Source organism: Cydia pomonella, unplaced genomic scaffold, assembly GCF_033807575.1.
Source record: "Cydia pomonella isolate Wapato2018A unplaced genomic scaffold, ilCydPomo1 PGA_scaffold_57, whole genome shotgun sequence".
NCBI lineage: Eukaryota > Metazoa > Arthropoda > Insecta > Lepidoptera > Tortricidae > Cydia > Cydia pomonella.
In genome coordinates this window covers 17,869-40,740 of record NW_026907890.1, presented here as the reverse complement: position 1 = coordinate 40,740, position 22,872 = coordinate 17,869, and the positions used below count along the sequence as shown (strand labels likewise).

The following is a 22,872-nucleotide window of genomic DNA, read 5'->3' as shown; positions in this document are numbered from 1 at the left end:
GTAAAGATTCCACTTCTCGAACCACTCGCTACGCTCGTGGTTTAATTTTGGAATCTTTCGCTCGCTCGGGTATCAATATTAGCACGAGTGGTTAAACAACTTTGCCCCATTGTAAAACAAATAACTATTGTAACGTGCATGGCAAAATCAATTCTATTCCGTACATCATAGGTTAAATTTTTATTAGCAAATGAGGGTAGTATGACCATACCCGTTGGAGGGGACCGGCGATGGCGGGTATGAGGGGGCGAACACCTCGACCATGCCGCAGGGTCTGCTAGACTTCTCCACTTCCTCTGTGGAGTAGAATCAGTGTACACCGATTTATACCGTGTAGTCTAACTTTGAACAAAATAAAGTCGTCATGCTCAGTCGTTTGTTAGTCGTATACCTCGAAATCAAAAATTCCTTGTAGCTTTTCACCTATTCGCGTTTCGCCGCGATCTCATAATTTCTGAACAGATTTTTTTTTTTTTGCAGTATGATTTCTGGTCGCCAATTCCAATGGTGTATAAAATTCATAGTATATTTACTTCCCTGCCTTTCTTCACTGTAGTCACTTTTCACCTCGATATATATTTGTTTATAATGCGTTATTACATATCGCGACATTTCCTTTAAGCACTATACCTCTATAGCTTTGTTTTGTAAATGCATTTCGCACTTGTAGTTTATCTCCTGGTTTTGAGTGTGTTATATGTAACCTTAGAGGTAGATTTCCTAAATAACAAATTCTCCAAAGCTAGTTAATATATGGCTGTAACAATAAGGTCAATAAGCGACCGTATTTTTATTATATCCCAGTGATATAGCCAATTTTTTTTACGATTAATACAATACAGTACAAAAATATGCGACCCAGGTAAAATGCAACAATTTTTTTTTGCGGATAACTAAATAGGCTATTGATAATACACGCTACATCAAAATTAGCTACTGTTGTAAACATCTATTGAAAATATTTGCGGCTAACTAAATATGCTATTGATAATACATTCTACATTAAAATTTGCTACCGTTGTAAAAATCTATTAAAAATATATGCGAGTAACAAAATACACCACCGATATTACACGCTATAACAAAATACGCTATCACGGTGAAACGCGAATAGGTGAAAAGCTACAAGGATTTTTTGATTTCGAGGTATACGACTAAAGAACGTGCTCAGTGTAGGGTTCCGTAGTTACCATTCTGTCAGAATAGGCTAAACGGGAGCTATTAGTAAGTATCATATATGGATGTATATACAAGGGAGTATTTTGCAGCGCTTTATACGTCGTTTTACCATAAAGAAGACTTTTCACGACAATTTAACAGCTAAACTGATCATGTCCGCTATAGTTTTCTATTTCCACGATTTGTTTCATATTTTTAGACCTATGGTTCAAAACTTACAGGGGGGGAAGGATTTTTTTTTCTTTCGGAGCGATTATCTCCGAATATATTCACTTTATCAAAAAGTGTTTTTTTCAAAATCCCTATTAGTTTTGAAAGATCTTTCCATCAATACTCTACACTGTAGGTATACAAAAATAAATTTAGATTTTATTGTACGTCTGTCGGATTTATTAATTTATTCATGCCGAATTGTAGCTTTCTAGCACTAACAAAGCCTCGGACAGACAGACAGACAGGCGGACATGGCGAAACTATAAGGGTTCCTAGTTGACTACGGAACCCTAAAAAAAGTGGCTGTGACATAATCGGACAGACAGACGGACATGACGAATCTATAAGGGTTCCGTTTTTTGCCATTTGGCTACGGAACCCTAATGAGCGAATCTCGGGTAAAAACAAGTGACGACGCGACAGATTTGGTTAACTACATGACGTATAGACATAGAAGTTATTGTGGCAAAATAAAGCAATTGAAAAAAATCAAATATCGATCGAAATAGCGTTATAGATATTTTTAACATTGTATAAAAAGATAGCTACCGCGAAATACATACAATACGTTATCTTCTTTGATACACCCACTGGTAGTTTTTTTATTTTATTTGCACTGTATTCTACAGTTTTTATTTTATTTATTTTATTTTAAGTATGAGGGGAAAAGGGGGAGAGGTAGACTTAGAAATAAATGGATAAATAACATTAAAGACTGAACGCATACAAAAGACGCAGCCACCCTCAAGAGATTGGCAAAGACCAGAGAGCTGAATGCCATGCTGACCGCCGACGCCCATTAGACTGGGCATGGCACCAGAAGAAGAATATACGTAATAAAGAAATTATAGTCGGATTTGTATACTTTTAGAAATCAGTTATTGAAATTGAAATGAGTTTTTGGAATTTTTTTTTTTGTACAAGCTATTAATCGCTGACTGTACTTTTTTTGCACAGGCAACTAATACTCATCGAGACAATTCTGGAAACCCCAAAAACATTTAGGTTGCGTTATTTTATCACAGAGTTCCTATGTCCACCTCTTGTCTCCATCATCAGATCAGCTCGATGGTACCATAATATTGCATTGTCACCAGACTTACATATGTATGCAAATTTTCAGCTCAATCGAAAACCGGGAAGTGGGTCAAATTTAGCTTTCGAGATTTGACCCGCATAAACACATACTAACAAGGTGAGTTATATAAAAAAAACTTGTGAATGATACAACAGAGCCCCTAGTGTACATTTATTCGATAATGAAACATGACGTACGCGTTTGCGTTAAGTCTCATTTTATATGGGATTTTGAGTTTCCAAAACGTCCCGCTTGGCGCGCTGTTTCTAAATTCCACACAACATGAGACTTAACGCAAACGCGTACGTCACGTCACGCTATCGAATAAATTTACACTAGGGGTACAGATTATGTAAAAACCGATTGTCCACTATCACCTTGATCACTTTGTTGTTTCTGTGTTTTTATGTCAAATACATTTGTATTTCTACTACAACTTAGACAAAAAATTTTTCGTTGTCTTATTTTTCATCCCCGAAAAATGTGACTTTTTGTATGAGATGAAATTTAGATATTAATTTTTCTCGTGGTAAATGTAATCTACAGTTAAAAAGAGATGCAATAGCACTTGTCTTTTTGTATTTATTTGATAAACTACAGAAATACAAGCGTGACAGAGTCGTCCAAATCCAAAACAGGACCACGAAAATAATTTCGACCTACTTACTGGTTTCAGTGGGTGGGGGTCTCGGTGCCTTGAAACCGGACGGGCCCGCCTTCGATGTATTCTCGCCTATTAACAAATAAGCACAATAAGTTTTCGGCAAAAAATTATATTTCCATACAAGTTTTTATCGCTTTTAATTAAAAGTACCTGGGCGACCGAGCGTTGCTCGGTTATAACTATTTATTGTAATATGGTGGTGTATAGGTGATAATCTTAACTACATTTTTTTACTAAATTAAACTTGTCTAAAACAATAAAAATTACAAAATATATATATATATATAAACTTGAACATATATAAAAAAAAAAACAAAAGTTAGTCACCGGGCGAGATTCGAACCCGTAACACTCGTTTCTAGCAGTCCGCGTCTTAAACAGTGGCCGGCAACACGAAATTAGCGACCATATTCTGCGTCGAAAGAAAAACGCATGAAAACTCGAAAATACGCGTTTTCCCAAACATAAGACTAATCTAGAACAATTGTATACCCCCAAAAACCCCCATATACCAAATTTCAGCGAAATCGTTAGAGCCGTTTCCGAGATCACAGAAATATATATACATATATATATATATACAAGAATTGCTCGTTTAAAGGTATAAGATATATATATTTATATATATCGGTGGGCCAAATTGGCTACCGAATGGACACCGCAGATTAGCCGGGGCAGAGGCAGACCAAAAAAGAGATGACGGGATGACCTCGACGCTTTTTGAAGCGACTGGCGGGAACATGCTCCAAACCGTGATGAGTGGCGGAAAAAAGGGGAGGCCTTTGCCCGGCAGACACAAAATAGGCTATTAAAAGACTGTCAATCCGGAGGTCGCGGGTTCAAATCCTGGCTCGTACCAATGAGTTTTTTCGGAACTTATGTACGAAATATCATTTGATATTTACCACTAGCTTTTCGGTGAAGGAAAACATCGTGAGGAAACCTGCATACATCTGCGAGGAAATTCAAAGGTGTATGTCAAGTCCCCAATCCGCATTGGGCTAGCGTGGGGACTATAGCCCGAGCCCTCTCGCGCATGAGAGGAGGCCTGTGCCCAGCAGTGGGACGTATATAGGCTCAATTATTATTATATATATATATATATGTCAGAGCAGCTCCATGTCCTAATAATATTGCATAATCATCCGATTTACATATAAATGAAAAATTTCAGCTCAATCGGATATCGTCAAGTGGGTCAAATTTATCTTCCAAGATTTGACCCACCCTAACATACTAACAGGGTAAGTTCTTCTTCTTCTTTTGGCAATTTTTTAAATTTTTGATATAAGCATTTATAGGGAGCGTGCATGAACTGTAGGAGGCAGCACAGGAGCCGTCAGATTTTTGGCGCGAGGCGTAAATGTGATGTTTATTGTTCCAATGTAGCCCACAAGATGGCAGTACCTACTATGCACAAGAAAACACGTGACGTGTAAATTTACATGTTTATGGTTCCGATTCAGGCCACAAGATGGCAGACCCTCCAACGCGCACGGTCCCTATTGCTGACTGTATTTGTTTTCCACAGGCAACTAATACTCATCAAGGCAATTCTAAAAACTCCAAACACAATTAGGTTGCATTGTTTCATCATGGAGTTTATATTGCCACTTCCTTTCTCCATCATCAGATCAGCTCGATGGTACCGTAATATTACAATGTCACCCGACTAAAGTTGTACATTATATTCCATATTGTGACAAATGCATGTTCTATGTGTATTTTTTACTGTAACAGTCTTAACACATTCACTGCCGGGAACCCCACTGGTGGGCGCTCGTGAACTTTGTTCACATGCCGGACAACCCGCTGGGCGGGTTGTTTTGTACGCAGCTATAGACCACCGGTTTCTGGGGTAGTGCGCCGTTTTTTGTCTGGCAGTCATCTCAGAATGACCATCTTTTTTTTTTTTCAAAAAAACACATTTTCAAAACTTTCTCAAAATGTCTAAAGTTCAAATCAACGTGGTGTCACAATGCTTTGGTTTCATTGCACCTTAATTTCATTTCACCCATTTACCATAATTTCTGGAGATCGAAACGGAATAGTATTAAAATGTCAGAATCTCAGAAAGTCTAACTTTTTTCTCAAAAAAGCACATTCCCAAATGACCTGAATCTCATATAACATGCATTAATGAGTACTATTTTACCCCATATGATATGATATTATCTTTAGTTCCATTCGACCGTTAAAATAATATTGTTAATACGATAAAGGTTAAAAGAATGGATTTTAGATATAGCTAAACTTAATATATTTAAAAAAAGAAGTCCGTCGGAAATTCGTCATTTGGCGAAAGATACTTTGAAAAAGTCGTTATGACATTTGGCCATTTTAAAAAGGGCACAATTATTATTAAAAGGCATTCTGGGACAAAGTTGTTTTGAAATTTAGGACATATGATATTTAATTGCAACCAAAACCACACAATACCCATACATAATTACACACAAACAAGACATAAAACTACTTATGTTATTTGTTATTTATTTATATTACGTACACACAACACGTTGTTCCCTACCCTTCATTTCAATGAACATTGACAACGGGGTTCAGGGGACACACCACACACATTGACAACGGGGTTCACGGGACACACCATAAACATTGACAACGGGGTTCAGGGGACACACCACACACCATAAACATTGACAACGGGGTTCAGGGGACACACCACACACCATAAACATTGACAACGGGTTTCAGGGGACACACCACACAAATTGACAACGGGGTTCACGGGACACACCATAAACATTGACAACGGGGTTCAGGGGACACACCACACACCATAAACATTGACAACGGGGTTCAGGGGACACACCACACACCATAAACATTGACAACGGGTTTCAGGGGACACACCACACAAATTGACAACGGGGTTCACGGGACACACCATAAACATTGACAACGGGGTTCAGAGGCGACACCACACACATTGATCTTTAGTAAACCTCTGAAACGCTTTTCCGCACAAACACAGGTCCCAATTTAAACCCAGGATATAGGCGCTTAACACACTGGATCTGATTCGCACGTCGGTCCGATGTGCGAACGGGATATCGCTATAATACACGCATAGCGTTGTCTCGCTCAATCATCGGAGCGACATGCGAATCGAATCTAGTGTGCTAAGCGTCAGAGAAAATGCCCCTTCGTTTGATTTTTCAATTTTATTAATATTATTTGATTTAGAAGCGAAAAGCCAATTCCATAAAAAAATATTGAGGTATTTAGTAAAACAACCGTTCGGACCAATGACTGGTTTATTACTGGAATATGCAGGTACAGCGTCAACAGTCAATACATATCACTCCTCCCACATTATTCTGGGAACCTGACAACAAAACAGACAATATTTTAGACATAAGTATCTTCAAAGAGATAGGTACATTAATATACTTATAACTATTTATAATTAACCCTTTTAGTTCTAGGCCTTAAATTACATCGGCGCGGAACCGGATCCGACTGGTTATCGGGCTGCTCGCTCTGGTCTAGCAGCAGTTGCGAGTCCGCGGAGGCCGCGAGGGACAGGGGCGCTGCAGGGCTCGCGGGAGCCGAGCCGGACGCGGGGCCCGCGGGTGCAGAGCTTAGCGTTTCTGATTCTGGCACCGGTCGATCCGTTTCCTCTCCCCCCACATTATTATCATCACACTCATAAAAGTCGTTGTCGGATGCAATATCTAGTGGCTCGTTTATATCTTGATCAATATTTTCAATTGCGTCCGGCCTCGACAATGACATAGGAGAGCACGGAGATGAGGGTTGCAACGCCTGTGCCGTCGGCGCCGGAGCGGGCGAAAAGGTCAAAGGCCGCGGGGAAGGTGCGGAAACAGGCGCAGGCGGCGGCGGCAGCGACTGATTTGCTTGCGCAGCGTTATCAATATTATCAACAACCGACCCACCTGAATATCGCAACAGCTGATCGACATGACGTATACATTTACCGATATCTCTAACGTATACAGTAAACATCCTATTCCCGACTTTATTTATTATTGTTCCCACGCGCCATACAGGCTTTTGAGCAACAAAGCATCGTACTAAAACAACTTGGCCCACATCAAATTTACGAGCACCTGCTAAACCAACCTGCTCGTTATTACTATCAGGTTCTTTGCTAGGTAAAATTAAATCGAGTTTACTACGTAAATCCCTACCGAACATGAGTTTTGCAGGTGTTTCGTTGGTGCTACAATGGACACTGTTGCGATATTCAAATAAAAAACTTAACAATCGCTCATTAATAGCCTCTGTTGACATTTTATTATCAAAACTTTGAATACATTTTATCATTTTTTTTGAAATTTTTGCACATATCTCGGCCTGACCATTACTGCAAGGATGGTAAATTGGTGAGTTTAAATATTTTATCCCATTAATTGCACAAAAATGTCTAAATAAGTCACTATTTATTTTTGGGTCATTATCTGACACTATAGTTTTGGGTAAGCCGAATGTTGAAAATAGGTATTTTAATTTTACAATTAGGGATCTTGATGAAACATCTTTACTCATATGTACGCACTCCAACCATTTGCTGAATGCATCTACCACGACCAAGTACATCCTTTGCCCATGCAACCTGCACGTAGTCAATATGAATACGTTCCCAGCATGCGCGCGCGCGAGGCCACGGAAGGGGCGAGCGGGGTGGGGCGGTCCGCAGCTTACTGCATACGGTGCAATTTTGCACAATGCGTTCTATATCGGAGTCCAAACCTGGCCACCAAAGCTTACCGCGCGCAATACTCTTAGTTTTTACGATTCCTAAGTGTCCCCTATGCAATTCCTCTAACACGCGTGCCCTATAAGCCGGAGGGACAACTATTCGATGACCGCGTAAAATACAACCCTTTTCGACTTCTAAATCGGTTTTACATCTAAAATATGGTTGAATATTTTTGCATTTAATTTTACGCGGCCACCCGTTTTTAATGTACTTCATAACAATTTTCATTGTTTTGTCTAAGGCCGTCGCCGCCCTAATATCTTCAAACGATATTGGCAAAGTATTCTCGTCTAAAAAGTTTAAGTATGAACTTCCCTCGTCAATGTTTAACTCAGACGGATTTACTACTTTCGGCGGTGCCCTAGAGAAATAGTCGGCCACAACATTTTTTTCACTAGTAATGTAACTAATGACGTAGTTGTAGGCTGATAAGTAAATAGCGTACCGTTGTAAACGCGAAGCCGCCATAACGGATATGCCATTTTTCTTGCCAAATATGGCAAGTAGGGGTCGGTGGTCAGTTTTGAGTACAAATGGTTCACTTCGCCCGTAAAGGTACTGGTGAAAATGTTTCACTCCGTACACGATGGCTGCGGCTTCTTTGTGGACCTGGCTGTAATTTTTCTCGCTGGGTGTAAGTGCCCGGGAGGCGAAAGCCAGGGGTCGCTCGTGACCTTCCGGCCCAAGCGATATCACGGCACCCAGGCCGGCGGGTCCAGCGTCAACACTCAAAACCAGTCGCGCTTCCGGGTCAAAATGAGTTAGGACTCGCCCCGAAGCCATCTCCCGCTTAATTGCGGTAAATGCCTTCTCCTGCTCGGGGCCCCATCTCCATACAGCATCGACCTTAAGTAATTCGTGCAAGGGATTAAGTACGCTTGAGGCACGCGGTATAAACTTCCGATAATAATTAATAAACCCTAAAAACCGCTTTACATCTAAAACATTATTTGGACGAGGGGCATTAACTATTGCCTCAATCTTTCTCGGGCACGTTCGAAGACCGTTTTTATCAATAACGTAACCTAAATATGTGACGCTCGATTTAAAGAACTCGCACTTATCCTTTTGTAATTTTAAACCGGTGTCCTTAATTCGAAATAATACTTCACGCAACCTTTCCAAATGAGTCGCCTTATCCGGGCCCGTGATACACACGTCATCCAGCCAGATGCTCACTCCGTCTATTCCTACCAGCAGGGTTTCCATTGTTCTCTGAAATATAGCCGGCGCATTGGCCAGACCATATACGAGCCTGGTATATTGAAACAACCCCCGCGTGGTGCTGATGGTAGTGAGCTCCCGAGACTCGTCACCCAATACGAATTGGTTATACGCATTGCTCAAATCCAGCTTTGTAAAACGTTCGCCGCCCCCCAACTTCGCAAATACTTCTTCTATGCGCGGCATAGGATATTTGTCTATAATCAAGTCTTTGTTTAGTGTTACCGAATAATCGCCTGCAATTTTAATTTTCCCGTTCTCCTTCAAAACCGGAACAATTGGAGTCGCGTACTTCGAAAAGTTAACTGGTACCAGTATACCTAAACCAACAAGACGTTCGAGTTCCTCATCAACTTTGTGCTTAAGGGCAAAGGGGACTGGCCGGGGCTTAAAAAAACCTGGTACAACATTTTCCTTAAGGCGAAGTGAAATTTTAAATTTATTAAATTTCCCCAATCCCTCGCTGAACAAATCGGCATAAGAATGTAATAATTGCCGGACCTCCCCGGCGTAATGGTCAATGGCTATACTATTATTATTATAATATTCCTCAGTAGTAAATTTGATGCCGAATTTAGCCATAAAATCACGGCCAATTAAGGGTGGGCCTCCTTTAGGTATCACATATATCTTAAGAACGTCTTTAATTGAATTATACTCAGCATTTACTAACAATACACCCATTGGCGTCATTTTATGCCCGTTATAAACACACAATTTAATGTTGCAGTCGTGTAACTGAATATGAGAAAAATATTATTTATAACATTTATCGGAAATCACACTTATTCCAGAACCCGAGTCTAATTCCATGTAAAATTTGTCGCCGTTGATTAATACAGTTAAAATAATCGGATCGTAATGTTCATACCTTAAATTGTATAGCGCACACTCCTCACAGTCCTCGCAAGAAGTTTCCGTTTCTCCTTCCTGTGCTTGGATATTGTGAAATTTTAGTTTGCATACTTTCTTTAGGTGTCCCTTAACACCACACTTGCCGCACTTATAACCTTTATAACGACACGTTTCCGCACTGTGGTTCTCCAACTTCGCAAATATTACATCTATTTACTACATCACGTTCATGCCATTTGGAACCCGATGCGATGTCCGTAGCACGACCGGCGCCAGCTCCGCCACCGCGGCTGGCACGGCCACGGGCGCCGCCGCGCCCAGGGCTCGCCGCGTATGCCGCACGGAAAACCGGCTCCTCCTTTATCGGCACGTTGCCGATACTGCCAGTCTCGCCTACCATCGCCTGGGCTTGCCTAGCACTAGCCGCTTGCTCTGCGACCTCCAACGCCTTGGCGAACGTAAGGGTCGCCGCGTCTTGCTCAAACAGCTTGTCGCGCTCGGGGCCGGAACCCAAACCGAGTACGAAACGGTCCGTCAGCACCGTCTCCAGGGCGTTGCCCAGGTCGCAATGACTTGCCAACCCGCGTAGCCGCGCCGCCCAATCTCCTAAAGACTCGTCTGGATTTTTCGTCGCACTGTAGAACTTCGCCTTATTAGCAAACGAACACTTTTTAATTTTAAAATGTTTATCCAGAACAGCAATAAGTTCGTCATACGTATGCGCTTCTAAATCACGAGGGTACACGAGATTACGTGCCAAGCGATACGAATCGTCCGAAAGATGCGTTATTAACACTGCACATTTGTTATCAGCTGTAATACTATTAGCGTTTACTTTAAAAAATTGAGTTAATTTGCCCTTAAAAATAGACCACTCTCCGGATTTGTAATCGAAATTATGCAAAGAACCGAGATAAGAGTGCGCCATATTTGTTTTTATTGCGTGGGTACTCTCGCGTCGTCGCCAGTGAGGTATTTAGTAAAACAACCGTTCGGACCAATGACTGGTTTATTACTGGAACATGCAGGTACAGCGTCAACAGTCAATACATATCAAATATTCTCCTAACTCTTATAATAGTTATAATTATCTTCTTCTTCCTCGCGTTGTCCCGGCATTTGCCACGGCTCTTGGGAGCCTGGGGTCCGCTTGACAATTAATCCCCAGAGTTGGCGTTACAAAAGCGACTGCTATCTCACCTTTCAAGCCAGAGGATAAACTAGGCCTCGTTGAGATTAGTCAGGTTTCCTCACGATGTTTTCTTTCACCGAAAAACGACTGGTAAATATCAAATGACATTTCGTACATAAGTTCCGTAAAACTCATTGGTACGAGCCGGGGTTTGCACTCCTAGCAAGGCTAGGCCACCAGCGCTTTTGTTATAATTATCAAAAACATACATACATACATACATACATACATATAATCACGCCTATTTCCCGAAGGGGTAGGCAGAGACCACGGATTTCCACTTGCTACGATCCTGACATACCTCTTTCGCTTCCTTCACTTTCATGACATTCCTCATACACGCTCGTCGGTTTAGGGTGGCTCTCGGCCTGGCCTTTCAGGATTTCCCCGATTTGATCAGAGAAAGTCCGACGAGGTCTACCCCTTCCAGCTCCCTCTTCTACTTCTCCCTTATACACTCTCTTTGTTAACCTTCTTTCCACGTGTCCAAACCATCTCAACATACCGTTCTCAATTTTTGTCACTACATCTTCGTTCAGTCCACACTTTTCACTTATCACACTGTTCCTAATTCTATCTTGTAATTTTACACCACACACACTTCTCAACGCTCTCATTTCCACTGCATTCACTTGGCTCTGATGTTTCTTCTGCCATACCCAACTTTCGCTACCATACATAGTGTAGGCACCAACACGCCTCTATGCACAGCCAACCGTGCTTTTTGCGACACCTTCTGGCTGCTCATAAAAGCGTTGAGTGCCCCATTCACACGATTTCCAGCATTCACTCTCCTTTCAATGTCTTCATCATGTTTACCGTCCCTAGTGAACAAGGTTCCCAGATACACAAACTCTTTCACTTGTTCAACTCTTTCTTGACCAATCAAAACTTCACAGTTTGTCATACTTTCTCCCTTTTCAAATACCATTACTTTCGTCTTGCTCACATTTATTTTCATTCCTTTCCTTTCAAAAGATCTATGCATTCTATCAAAAAATAATAAATAAATCAAAAGACAGGGCAAAACTGTGGTTGATATACATAAATGTGTGTAATATTTCTGTAATGTATGTACTTACTTACCTAATAGTATTTGTCACATCGCGGTGCATTCGCGTGCGCCCTCTGCAGGCCAATTAGTCTCGCAATAAATATGTAAGTGACCGGACGTGTGTGTTTCATTTATTCATATATATCAGTGGCGTACGAGGATTGGCTTTTAAGTACCCAGAATCGAGAATAGTGTGGTATAAACATGTCCGTGGGGAAAATAAAAGCGTTCGAGGTTTCGGCGGGTAATTGGAGTACATACGTGGAGCGCGTGAATATGTATTTCAAAGCCAACAACATCAAGGAGGAGTTGCAGTTGCCGACCTTGATTGCCGTTATGGGAGAAGAAGCATATGAACTCCTCAGCAACTTGTCAAGTCCCAAGAAACCAGGAGACATGAGTTATGAGGACGTAATTAAGATAATGTCTGAACACATCGAACCAAAACCATCTTTCATGGCAGAACGGTACCGGTTGCGCCAAAGGCGACAGGGAGATAAGGAGACGGTCGCTCAGTATCTAACAGATCTTAAAAAGTTGGCCAAGCATTGCGAATTCTCCACAACATTAGAGGAAAATCTGCGGGACCAATTTGTGTGTGGTTTGAAGAATGACACAATTAGACAACGCCTTTTCGCTGAGACTAAGTTAACCTATACTACCCAAGTAGCATTGCTAGCTGTATAAGAGCTGTATATCAGTTTATTTGAATACTATAAGCTGTACATTTAGGCTGTACTACAGCTGTATAAGCGCTTATACAGCCCTTATAAGTTAAAAAAGGGCCCCAATTATACAGCTTTTCGCGTTATTAGAGCTGTACAGTATTTGTACAGTAGCTGTACAAGCAATAGATAAGCTGTATAATAGCTGTAATTCGGTGTAAATGGAAATCTTAGCACTACAGATTATCTCTTATAAATATGATTTAAGAATATCAGTTTTAAATAGGTTTTTAAGAAGAATTACAATAGAATAAAAAATATTCAAGTCTAAAAATGTCTTCTGTTCATTCATTATATTTGTAATGGCGACAAATAACAAATATAAGTGGAAAGTAATAAAGTGCAGTTAAGATACAGGATCTTGAGAGCAGTTATATTACTATTGGTAAGTGCCGATTATTATTTATTGTGAACATGTGTATCTTTTCTGGCAAAATATTCACGCCCCTGCTTAATAATCAAGAAAAACATAACAAAAATATCTAAAAGTGGTACATAAGTTTAGTTTTTGTTTTTAAGGTTAAGGTTTTTTTTCTTTTAATGTTAATTCTAAGGTTAAAGTCAATTTATTTTAGCTGGTTATCATAATATGACAAGTTTTTGTTAAATATTTGCAAGTTTATCTTTAATTATATTTTCAAATATGTTTTTATTCATAGTAAAATGGCGACAGTATTTAAACAGCCTATAGGATAGTTGGAGAGCATCATAATCTTAGTAGCTGTACTATGTAATTAATGGAGTCACTTCTACAGCTTTTGGATTTAAATCAGCTTTGTAATATAATATTTTTATACATTTGACTGTATTTCGGCTTTCTGTACATAAGTTATAATTCCCGTTAGAGATCCGTATTATAAATAAAAAAACTAAAGCTGTAATATGACTGCCATTTATTCATTTAGTTTTATAATACACTCCTTGTCAGAAATCATAAAACTACTATACTTATATGAGTGCAAAATTACGCCAAAAAATTACTTTAAGCTACTTTGGTCAGAAATACAGACAAAAACTGTACTACAGCTGTCATTTATTCTTTTAGTTCTATAATAACCTTACAGACAGAAGTTATAACACCATTATACTTATAATAGTGTAAAATTACGCCATAAGAATTAGTTTTAAATCGGAGTTGACAAATACTTTTATACAGCAACAAGTGCCAGGTGATCCTACACTACAGCCTCTATACAGCTTAAATGATAGAATAAGCTTGTAGCGTCACACAACACTTAAAGTTTTATAACGGAGTTTACAGATACTTTTTTACAGCAACAAGTGCCAATTGATACTACAATACAGCCTGTATACAGCTTTAACGATAGAATTAGGTCGAAGTGTCACACAACACTTAAAGTTTTATAGTAGATTTTTTATTTTCTGATATAACACCCCATGCGTACGCAGATTCCAAGTCCCTTAAACCACCCTAAGTTCTAAATTGGCTGGTATATTGATTTTACCGACACTTAAATGCTACTTGGGTAGGGCCGTACAGTTAGCACTTTCGTTGGAAGCCGCCGAGAAGGACGCAGCAATGGTAGAACGCCCGAGTGTGAGCGAGAAAGGCGATGCGCCAGAGAGAGGCGAGACGGTACATGCGCTCACATCGTGGCAGCCGCGTGGCGGTAATGGCGTTAATAAAGTAATTTGTGCAGTATGCGGGAGGTTAGGTCACCGTGACGTCCAATGTCCTTACAAAGATTTTCAGTGTAACAAATGTGGTAACGTAGGTCACTTAAAACGCGTGTGTCCGGCAAGGATGGCAGGTGGTACTGGCAGCAGCGCCCGTAGTTCGGGTGGCGGCCCTCGTGGGTCGAGCGGCAGCAGCGGCAGCGGCACCCGGCGCCTGGGCTCCGGCGGCCGCAGGGGCGCGCGGCGCCCCAGTCGCGCCATACACCATGTCCAGGCAGAGGATGACGAGACTCACTATGACGAAGAGGGTACGTCGGGGTCTGACGTCGAAGAAGACCTGTATCATCTCTGCCTAAACGATTATAAATCGGTAAGCCTATCGTTATGTGTAGATGATGAAGTCATTTCTATGGAGATCGACACAGGGAGCGCTGTGTCGTGTATAGGTAGTGATACTTATAATAAGTACTTTAAATACAGACCGTTGGAACAGTTTCCTTTGGTGTTAAAGGTTTATGATGGACGCCGTGTTAGACCCCTAGGGGTCATAAGGCCAGTTGTTAGATTTCAAAACCGGTTGAAAAAGTTAGAACTTTTTGTTATTGAGGATGGCACTACCCCACTATTAGGCAGACAATGGTTAGCAGAGTTACAGATTCGGGTTCCTAAGTTTTATAAAGAGTATTTATTTAACTTTAACGAGTCCCTTAACAATGATTTATGTACTTTGCTTGACAGATATAAGGAGTTATTTAGCGGAGGACTTGGGCGGTTTAGTGGTGGAAAAGCGACATTCCGAGTGCGTGAAGGGGCTACGCCGGTGTTCTGCCGCGCACGGCCGCTGCCGTACGCGCTCCGCGACCGCGTCGAGGCGGAGCTGGACGAGATGCTGCGCTGCGGCGTCATCGAGCCGGTCGACACGTCGGAGTGGGCCACGCCGCTGGTACCGGTACGTAAAGCTGATGGGGGCTTGCGAATCTGTGCAGATTACAAAGTAACCTTGAACCCTGCCTTACTGATCGATAGGTACCCGCTCCCTAAGATAGATGACCTTTTAGTGAGATTAAATGGTGCCCGCGTATTTTCAAAAATTTACCTGACACAGGCGTATAATCAGGTGGAGTTAGACGAATCGAAAAAGTATACTGTCATCAACACACATAAGGGATTATTCAGATATAATAGACTAGTTTACGGATTGTCTTCCAGCCCTGGTATATTCCAGCGAATTATGTCCAACTTGTTGAAAGATCTACCTCAAGTCGAAGTATTTCTGGATGATATAATTATTGGTTCCGCGGACATAAATTCTCATTTAGTGACATTAGAAAAAGTTTTGAAACGACTTCACAGTCATGGAATGAAATTAAAGAAAAGTAAATGTTCTTTCTTATTAGAAGAAGTACAGTATTTGGGATATGTAATTTCAAAAGACGGAATTAAAGTAGATCCCACCAAGATAGAAGGTATCCTTAAGATACCTCGACCTCTCAATGTGACAGATTTAAGGTCATTTTTAGGGGTAGTAAATTTTTATGCTAGGTTTGTACCGCATTTGAGTACGATTTTATCCCCTTTGTATGATTTACTTAGGAAAGGTGCCATATGGAATTGGAATGAGCGTTGCGAGAAATCATTTAAAAGTATTAAGAAACTGTTAGTGAGCGCGGAAGTGTTAAGTCATTACGATCCTAACAAACAGCTGACGCTGACCACTGACGCGAGCAGCCGCGGCATCTCCGGCGTGCTGACACAACCAGGGGACCGCTCGGACGCGGGCGGCGCGCGCGAACGGCCAGTGGCTTATGTCTCGCGTTCTTTAAATGATGCCGAACGTAATTACTCTCAAATAGACAAAGAGGCGTTAGCAATCGTGTTTAGCCTACAAAAATTACATCAATTCCTTTATGGCAGACATTTTACATTACGAACGGATCACAAGCCGCTAGTTAGTATTTTTGGATCCAAGCAGGGTATTCCCGCGATGGTGGCTAGCCGATTGCAACGGTGGGCGATTAAACTATCCGCATATACTTATAATATAGAATACATACGCACCGATGCTAATGGCGCAGATGGCTTGTCGCGCTTGCCCGTGCCGATAAAAAATGCTGACTCGCTAGACGGCCCGCCGCCCGAGCAAACGTATTTACATTTCGCACACAACGAATTGTTATTAGATTATCATGATGTTAAAAAAGAAACACAGCGCGACCCGATATTGAGCAGAGTTTTAGGGTATATACGATCCAGTTGGCCGACTGACGTAGAAATCCGTAATTTACAACCGTACTTTAACCGTAGACTAGAATTGTACGAAGAGTTAGGATGCGTCATGTGGGGTCATCGGGTGGTAATACCGGATGGTTGCCGAGATAGGGTTTTAAGCGTGTTACATGAGAGTCATATGGGAATCGTAAAGACGAAAGCGTTTGCCCGGAGCTACGTGTGGCGGCCGGGTATAGACGAGGCGGTGGAGCGCACGTGTCGCGAGTGCAGCGTGTGCGCCGCCGAAGCGGAGGCGCCCGCGCGCCACGCGCCGTGCCCGTGGAGCTGGCCCGCGCGTCAGTGGACGCGGGTTCATTTAGACTTTTTAGGACCACTTTATGGAGTAACATATTTGGTGATGATTGACGCTCGAACAAAGTGGCTGGAGGTATTCCCGGTAAATAGCACCTCGGCTAGTAACACCATCGAAAAACTGTGTTAAGTTAACGCTCGATGGGGTTTCCCTAGACAAATAGTTTCGGATAACGGCCCTCCGTTTACGAGTACACAATTCGCGACCTTTTTGACAAAAAACCGTATTGAACATGTACACTCAGCTCCATATCATCCTGCTTCGAATGGGGCTGCGGAAAATGCGGTTAGAATAATTAAACGGGTTATAAAGAAAGCCGTGCGACAAAAGCATAATGTTAATCTAGCTATCAGTAATTTTTTATTACACTATCGTAATACGCCACACTGCACGACAGGCGAAAGTCCAGCTACGCTTATGATTGGCAGACAGGTTCGTACTCAATTAGATGTACTGCGTCCAGATTGTGAAGATAAGGTCCGTAAAGCACAGAGGAAACAAGCGAACACTCGATTGGGTCCTAACCGTGTTCTCCAATCAGGAGATAACGTATGGATAAGGCAATATCAGGGAGATACAAAATGGGTTCCTGGTCGTATTACTCAGAAAACGGGTACTACGGACTATACCGTGCGCGATAACTTAAATAGGGAGGTACATAGGCACGTTGATCAGTTAAGGCGGCGATCAAGTATATTAACCTGCCCGGGTGACTCATCAGCTTTGCAGGTACCTCAGCCCGAACCAGTGGAACATACTGATGATGCCATCTTTGGCCGTGCTGATACGCCGATGGCCATAAGCACGCCGCAGCGCAGTCACCAAGGCCGGCCTTCCACTGCGAGCGGCGCGAGTCCGGGGCCGAGTCGAGCGGCTGACGCGCGGTCCGGAATACCGCAGGCCTCACCAATGTCAGATGGCAATGAAGACCTCTTTTTGTCGCCAACAGCAATTTCAACTCCACCATCTAAACCGCCCCAGTTACCTCGTCATGTCAGACTATGTAGACTTACGAACCCACCAAAATACAAATTTTAACTAACTTAGTCAATGGAAATTGTGCCATGTAACGTTAGTATAGGGTTGAGTATCAATTAACTTAAAAATAAATGTACATATATAAAGCATTGCTCGTGAAAGACTAGGTGATAAGAGGTGTGCCGTTATGATATTATTTTAGAAACTTGGTGTAAGCCAGTTTCTCTTTTTATTGTTTTTTTTTTACCAGTATAAGTTATGTTATGCATTAGTAGGCAATATATTGTTTTCCACAATAAATAAAAACACAAATTAATTGCCAGACATACATATGTAGTTATGTACATCTATTAATTGTGTAAACATTGTCTAAACTATAAGACTATTAATTTTCTTAATACATCTGTATGCTTGACCATCCGAATAACTTCTTGATCCCTATAAAACAAAAATAATTACCTCTATTAGTTTAAAGGCGTATTATCTATTTCTAATGAACTTATTTCAGATAAACAATATTATAAGTAGTCGATAAGATAAACCAGTTATAATAATGCCATTGTAACTAAATAATAATATAGAGGAACATTTATGAATGATGATGTTATCAAACTCTGCTTTATATATAGTAGTTAAGTTTTTCTGTTATACGCATGCTCCTTATATTGCTTATACCTATAGGTATTTACCTTACAATTAGGAGGCACCTAAAGATACTGTTTTGTGTTCTGAGGAAAAATAACAATAGCGTTGATGAACTTTTTTTTTTCTTGTTAGTAAACTTACCATGTACTAGGAAAGGAGAAGGTATTGTGTTCAGGAAGCAGTATTTAAGGGTATAAAATTATAACTTCAAATAATGTTTTAAGAAGAGAGTGATGTAATGTATGTACTTACTTACCTAATAGTATTTGTCACATCGCGGTGCATTCGCGTGCGCCCTCTGCAGGCCAATTAGTCTCGCAATAAATATGTAAGTGACCGGACGTGTGTGTTTCATTTATTCATATATATCAATTTCCTATAAGGTAATGTTAATATTCAGAGAGGAAATGGGGACTAGGTTTGTAAAGGAAAAGCAGTCTCCTTTCCTCTTAAAGTTGAAGACAGTGTACCGATGGTCAATAACAGTCAAGAACTGGACATACACGAGATCGAACATACCGAAAAAGTTGATGGGAGTGAATGAAATCCTGAACGAGTCTAGAGAATCCTGTTCTGACGGGACATAGCCTGCAACAAAGAGACACCAGTAGAATCACGCTGGGGAACAGTGGGGATGATGACCAGAGGTCGGAATTCTCGTGGCAGTTTTAATAGGGTTGTTTCCAATTTTTTAAAACGCTTGTATTACGTTCTATATTAACTAAAAGTTGCCCTAAAATTCGACTTTTATACTAAAAACGGCTTTGAATATGTTAAATTAACAAAATATATTTTGACGGATGCATTCGCGCCCAAAACGCTCTTTGAAAATTGTGTGACGTCACAGTTTACGGTTTGACACATAACTACATACACACGTAGAAGATACGAGCTGTCAACTGACATTTGTCATTTGTTGTTTATCGCCTAACTGTCAACAGTGTCAATCCGAGAGTTGTGACGTCATCAGAATCTTCGAAGACGTTTCGAGTTTGGTCACGTGACGTGTGCTAAAAGATATTTTAAAATCAAAATTTAGAAATATATGGTCATTACAGGTCCCCTAAAAGTAGTTTAACATGTTCTTATAATCCAAATAATTTATTGGGATACAATTCTGCCCTAAGATTTGTAGATGGAAACAACCCTATTGTCATCAGGGACTTCTCTTTTATCGACTTTCGACATACCTAAGATATTGATACAATGTAGAATACAACATATTAAAAAATATTAACCTTTTGAACGCCACGCCTATCGCACGCGGCGCGTAATCGTGAACCTTGTCGGTACGCATGAAGGTTGATATTGGGCTGTAGCCGCGCACGTCATATGACGTCTTTGGCAATCAAAAGGTTAAAAGTATAGGTAAGAAATAACAAGCGATCTTATAGCTAAAGAGTGATCTCTTCTAAATAACTTTTACAGTACATATGGTGCTACTTTACCGCACTTGTGCGAAAATTAGCATATTACATTACTGTGTCGAACATTTAAAGGGCCATATGTACTGTAAAACATTGTACGATACATGTGCGAATAGGTAATTCGCAACTCGTGTCGATTTAAAACACTCCCTTCGGTCGTGTTTTAATTTATCGCTACTCGTTCCGAATTTCCTATTTTTCGCACTTGTATCGTATGTACTTATTGTATACTTGAGAATACGAAATAGAGATGTGCAATAAAAAAATGGTAACTTAATAGTTACTAGTTTCACATTAAATTACTTCTGTTCCGAGTTTTTTTTTTCAGTTTCAAAGTCTGTTTTAGTGCTAACAAATGTTCATAATTTTAATTGTTAGAGGCGATACAATCCTCAGTGCGAGCGTCAGACTTTTCTGACCTATGTGTTGCTTAAATACCATGAGTCCTATATAGACATTTGATGTTCAGGAAAATCAAGATCGATTGACATTAGTTACAAAAACTGTCAAGTAGCCAATTATTTTCAAAAGTATTCATTTAATCAAAAAACATGTTGATTTTATTATTTAATGTATGGAATGCCCTTTTGCCCCGACAAGCTTGAACATATAAATTGTGTATAATGAGGTTATACTCGTAAGTTGATGATTAAAATTTTAAAGGAAAATTTTATTTTCTTCTTTTTAGAGCAGTTAAATAAAAGCTTTTGTAAAAAATAGTACATTACGATACAAGTGCGAAAAATAGGAAATTCGAAACGAGTGGTGATAAATTAAAACACGACCGAAGGGAGTGTTTTAAATCGACACGAGTTGCGAATTATCTATTCGCACATGTATCGTACAACGTTTTACAGTACATATGGACCTTTAAATGTTTGACACGGTAACGTAATATGCTAATTTGCGCACTAGTGCGGTAAAGTAGCACCATATGTACTGTAAAAAATTTTTTACTCGTATTTATCTATATGGTAAATATACTCACTGCTTTCAGAGGGCGGCGGGCGTGGCACTCTAAAACCGGACGGGCCCGGCGGCGCTGGTGTGTCGTCTGACAAATAAATACGACAGATTATTATACACAGTAACAATTTTAAAATGACTACTATCGAACGAAAAAGGAACATGCGTCAAAATTAACCCAAAACCATGAAACATGGGAGTTGGGCTATTAAATAAGTATTTAAATCTACTTCATTTCATTCTACGGGCGCCAAGCGGAATTCCATTGAAGAACTGACCTGTACCCCTAGTGTAAATTTGATCGACATCATAACGTGACGAACGCGTTTGCGTCAAGTCTCATTTTGTATAGGATTTTGAGTTTCCAAAACGTCCCGCTTGGCGCGCTCTTTCTAAATCCAATACAAAATGAGACTAAACGCAAACGCGTACGTCACGTTTCGAAATCGAATTTATTTACACTAGGGGTAAAGGAAAGGTACCAAACTGTCTGGTTCCGATTTGATTTATATTTATATATGTTATAAAGTAGTCTAAAATAACGGACACGTATTTTTTTTTGGTGCCCAAACTCACGTAATAGACTTTGAACACGATCAGGAAACACATTTATAAAAGCGTGTTCTTCTAGTGATTTTTAAACTATTAATTATTATTTTATTCATTTGTATGGCCTGGGTCTGAGGAGGGCAAGGCAAATTAATGTCACAAGAAATGAAATCAATACTAAACAAATTATTACCTTTGTTTGTTTTCGGACCCGGTTTCCTGACTGCTGGTTTAGCTGGCTTTTTACTTGGAATAGTTCAATTATTATTAAATTATTATTAAGTCCCCATGAGATATTTTATTTATTTATTTTATTATAGGACATTATTACACAAATTGACTAAGTCCCACAGTAAGCTCAATAAGGCTGTGTTGAGGGTACTTTGACAACGATATATATAATATATAAATATTTATAAATACTTAAATACATAGAAAACACCCATGACTCAGGAACAAATATCCATGCTCATCACACAAATACATGCCCTTACCAGGATTTGAACCCGGGACCATCAGCTTCGTAGGCAGGGTCACTACCCACTAGGCCAAACCGGTCGTCAATACAAATATAATATAATATATATGGGGAATATTGGAGCAGCCAATGTGCTCAAAAATATCTGGACGTGCACTTTAGCGTCTTGGTCCTAACCTTTGGTATGTTTAGGAGCAGATCTGCTCCATATACAAGGTGCCCGTGAGCATTGCGAGAGATTTTAACGGTGCATTCCTGATGGCAACAGAAGCAAAAAATGTCATTTGACTTTTTGTGAAATTCATGTACATAAAACGTATTTTTTATTACACATAACCTAAAATTAACTAAAAAGTTTTTTTTTTATTTGAGGGTAGCCTCTCGATAACATTTTTTTAAGTTTTCGATGTCAATCAATAGGTATGTCCAGACTAGACCTCAAAGTGGCAATACCGCAGTCAAAAATGTGTTTTTGTACCAACTTATGGCGAAAGAATGATTTCGAAAAACATTTAATTATCTCTGAAACTATGCCTAATCCAGAAAATTTTATACGACATTTTAGTTTCTAAATATTACCAGGAATGCTTAGTTAAAATATCTCACAATGCTCACGGGCACCTTGTATAGTCAACCAAATTCAACTTAAACATAAAGATTGTATGGTTGCTAAATAAAT

General features: G+C 40.2%; 3 protein-coding genes across 3 annotated transcripts in view; 1 reads left to right on the top strand and 2 right to left on the bottom strand.

The window, feature by feature from the left end:
* The window catches only part of LOC133534109 (protein Jumonji-like), a 45,643-nt gene extending 26,328 nt beyond the window's left edge, over positions 1 to 19,315 (bottom strand). Inside the window, exons 1-3 of the mRNA XM_061873197.1 lie at positions 19,293 to 19,315; positions 3,138 to 3,203; positions 212 to 296 (exon numbers count right to left, since the gene is read on the bottom strand). The gene's annotated coding sequence lies outside the window, so the exon portion shown is untranslated. The remainder of the gene's footprint in view (positions 1 to 211; positions 297 to 3,137; positions 3,204 to 19,292) is intronic.
* Positions 10,011 to 11,780, bottom strand: LOC133534110 (uncharacterized). Its single transcript, XM_061873198.1, has one exon. It carries the CDS (start codon positions 10,886 to 10,888, stop codon positions 10,118 to 10,120), a length of 771 nt encoding a protein of 256 aa, XP_061729182.1. The 5' UTR covers positions 10,889 to 11,780; the 3' UTR covers positions 10,011 to 10,117.
* LOC133534108 (uncharacterized protein K02A2.6-like) lies at positions 14,439 to 19,948 on the top strand. Its single transcript, XM_061873196.1, has 2 exons — positions 14,439 to 14,939; positions 15,308 to 19,948. Exon 2 carries the CDS (start codon positions 15,456 to 15,458, stop codon positions 17,277 to 17,279), a length of 1,824 nt encoding a protein of 607 aa, XP_061729180.1. The 5' UTR covers positions 14,439 to 14,939; positions 15,308 to 15,455; the 3' UTR covers positions 17,280 to 19,948.
* Positions 19,949 to 22,872: the final 2,924 nt, after the last annotated feature.